Source organism: Austrofundulus limnaeus, unplaced genomic scaffold (assembly GCF_001266775.1).
Source record: "Austrofundulus limnaeus strain Quisiro unplaced genomic scaffold, Austrofundulus_limnaeus-1.0 Scaffold613, whole genome shotgun sequence".
Classification (NCBI taxonomy): Eukaryota; Metazoa; Chordata; class Actinopteri; order Cyprinodontiformes; family Rivulidae; genus Austrofundulus; species Austrofundulus limnaeus.
The window spans coordinates 215467-216876 of record NW_013953015.1 but is presented as its reverse complement, the minus strand read 5'-3'; the positions used below and the strand labels follow the sequence as shown (position 1 = coordinate 216876).

Here is a 1410-nt window from a genome sequence, read left to right as displayed (position 1 = left end):
AAAAATAAATCTGTTATTTTTTTCTTATAAACGGTTAAATAAAACAAAAATATTGGTGTTAATTTTTGACTGTGTAACTTTACAAACAGCAGCCCATATTTACATCCCTAGAAGATATTATTTTTAACATGAACTTATGTAATTTGCTTTATAATTCACTTCATGTTACAGTTTACCTGAATCTCAAGAGAGCATCTCTTTACTGAGTTTACTGAGTTAATTTTTGTTGACACCATTACTTTAAAGATACATTTTTGATTCAACTTTTGGTGGAAGTAGGTAATCAAAAGGTATTTTCACCAGAATTGTATGTGTGGAAAGTGTTTTGGACTCAGCAGCCTGTTGAATGTCCTCGGTTGTTTCACATAGTTGTACCTTCATACTGACTGTTCATGTTTATCCAAGTAAAACCCTTAAAGTCTGTTGTGAACTGAAGCTGAAATGACTGCTTTTTAGAACTGTTTCACAGAGTTCCTGCGTCTACTGAGCCTTTTGTTTCCTGTGAAATATACTACACAACTGTTGTGTTTCTTCCACAGAGCCTGACCAGGAACACAGCTATTGAGGTGGCAAGCACGGTCAAAGCACTTCACAATGAGACCGAGTCCCTTCTGTTGGGTCGAGTCTCTTTGGTCAGTTCTTAATTATTCTTTTCACTAGTTAAAGTGTCCAAAAACACAAAGTTTTAAAAAACAAAGTTGTCTCTCTGCTTCATAGTTTTATTTTTGTATTTAGGTCAAATAGTTTGACATATTTTCCACCTCTTACAGCAGTTGGACCCACCAGAGGAGGAGCAGCTCTCCAGCGCTGTGCAGAGCGTGGAGGTGGAACTGGGTAAACTGGGAGAGATTCTCTGGCTCTACCACATCCTGCAGCCCAACGAGGATGAAGTAAGCAGTCTGAAAAACACTCATTTCTCTAAAACTAATGACAACAACAACACCTCTTTTATTTTTACGTCTGATGAAGTAAAAGTATAATAAAGTCAATGAATATTGATGAATTACTGATATTTATTTATATTTTCTTAACTGTTTCAATCTTTATAAAAAAAACGCTGGAAGTGAGAAATTACAGCGGGTAAAATAAGTATTGAACACGTCACCATTTTTCTCAGTAAATATATTACTAGAGGTGCTAATGACATGAAATTTTCACCAGATGTTGGTAACAACCCAAGTGATCCATACACAATTAATACAAACAACTTTATTTCTGGACATTTATGGTTTGATTTCTTTGTATGTATGGATCACTTGGGTTGTTACCAACATCTGGTGAAAATTTCATGTCATTAGCACCTCTAGTAATATATTTACTGAGAAAAATGGTGACGTGTTCAATACTTATTTTACCCACTGTATGTGTTAACCCCATCCATCCATCCATCCATCCATCCATCCATCCATC

The 1410-nt window shown here is 35.5% G+C and overlaps 1 protein-coding gene across 2 annotated transcripts in view; it reads left to right on the top strand.

Moving 5' to 3' along the window:
* The window catches only part of dgkh (diacylglycerol kinase, eta), a gene marked incomplete at its 5' end in the record, with an annotated part of 71814 nt that overhangs the window by 44030 nt on the left and 26374 nt on the right, over window positions 1–1410 (top strand). For both annotated transcript variants that reach the window (XM_014027069.1, XM_014027070.1), the window contains 2 exon segments: window positions 540–632; window positions 771–890. In XM_014027069.1, the coding sequence (XP_013882523.1) occupies window positions 540–632; window positions 771–890 (213 nt within the window).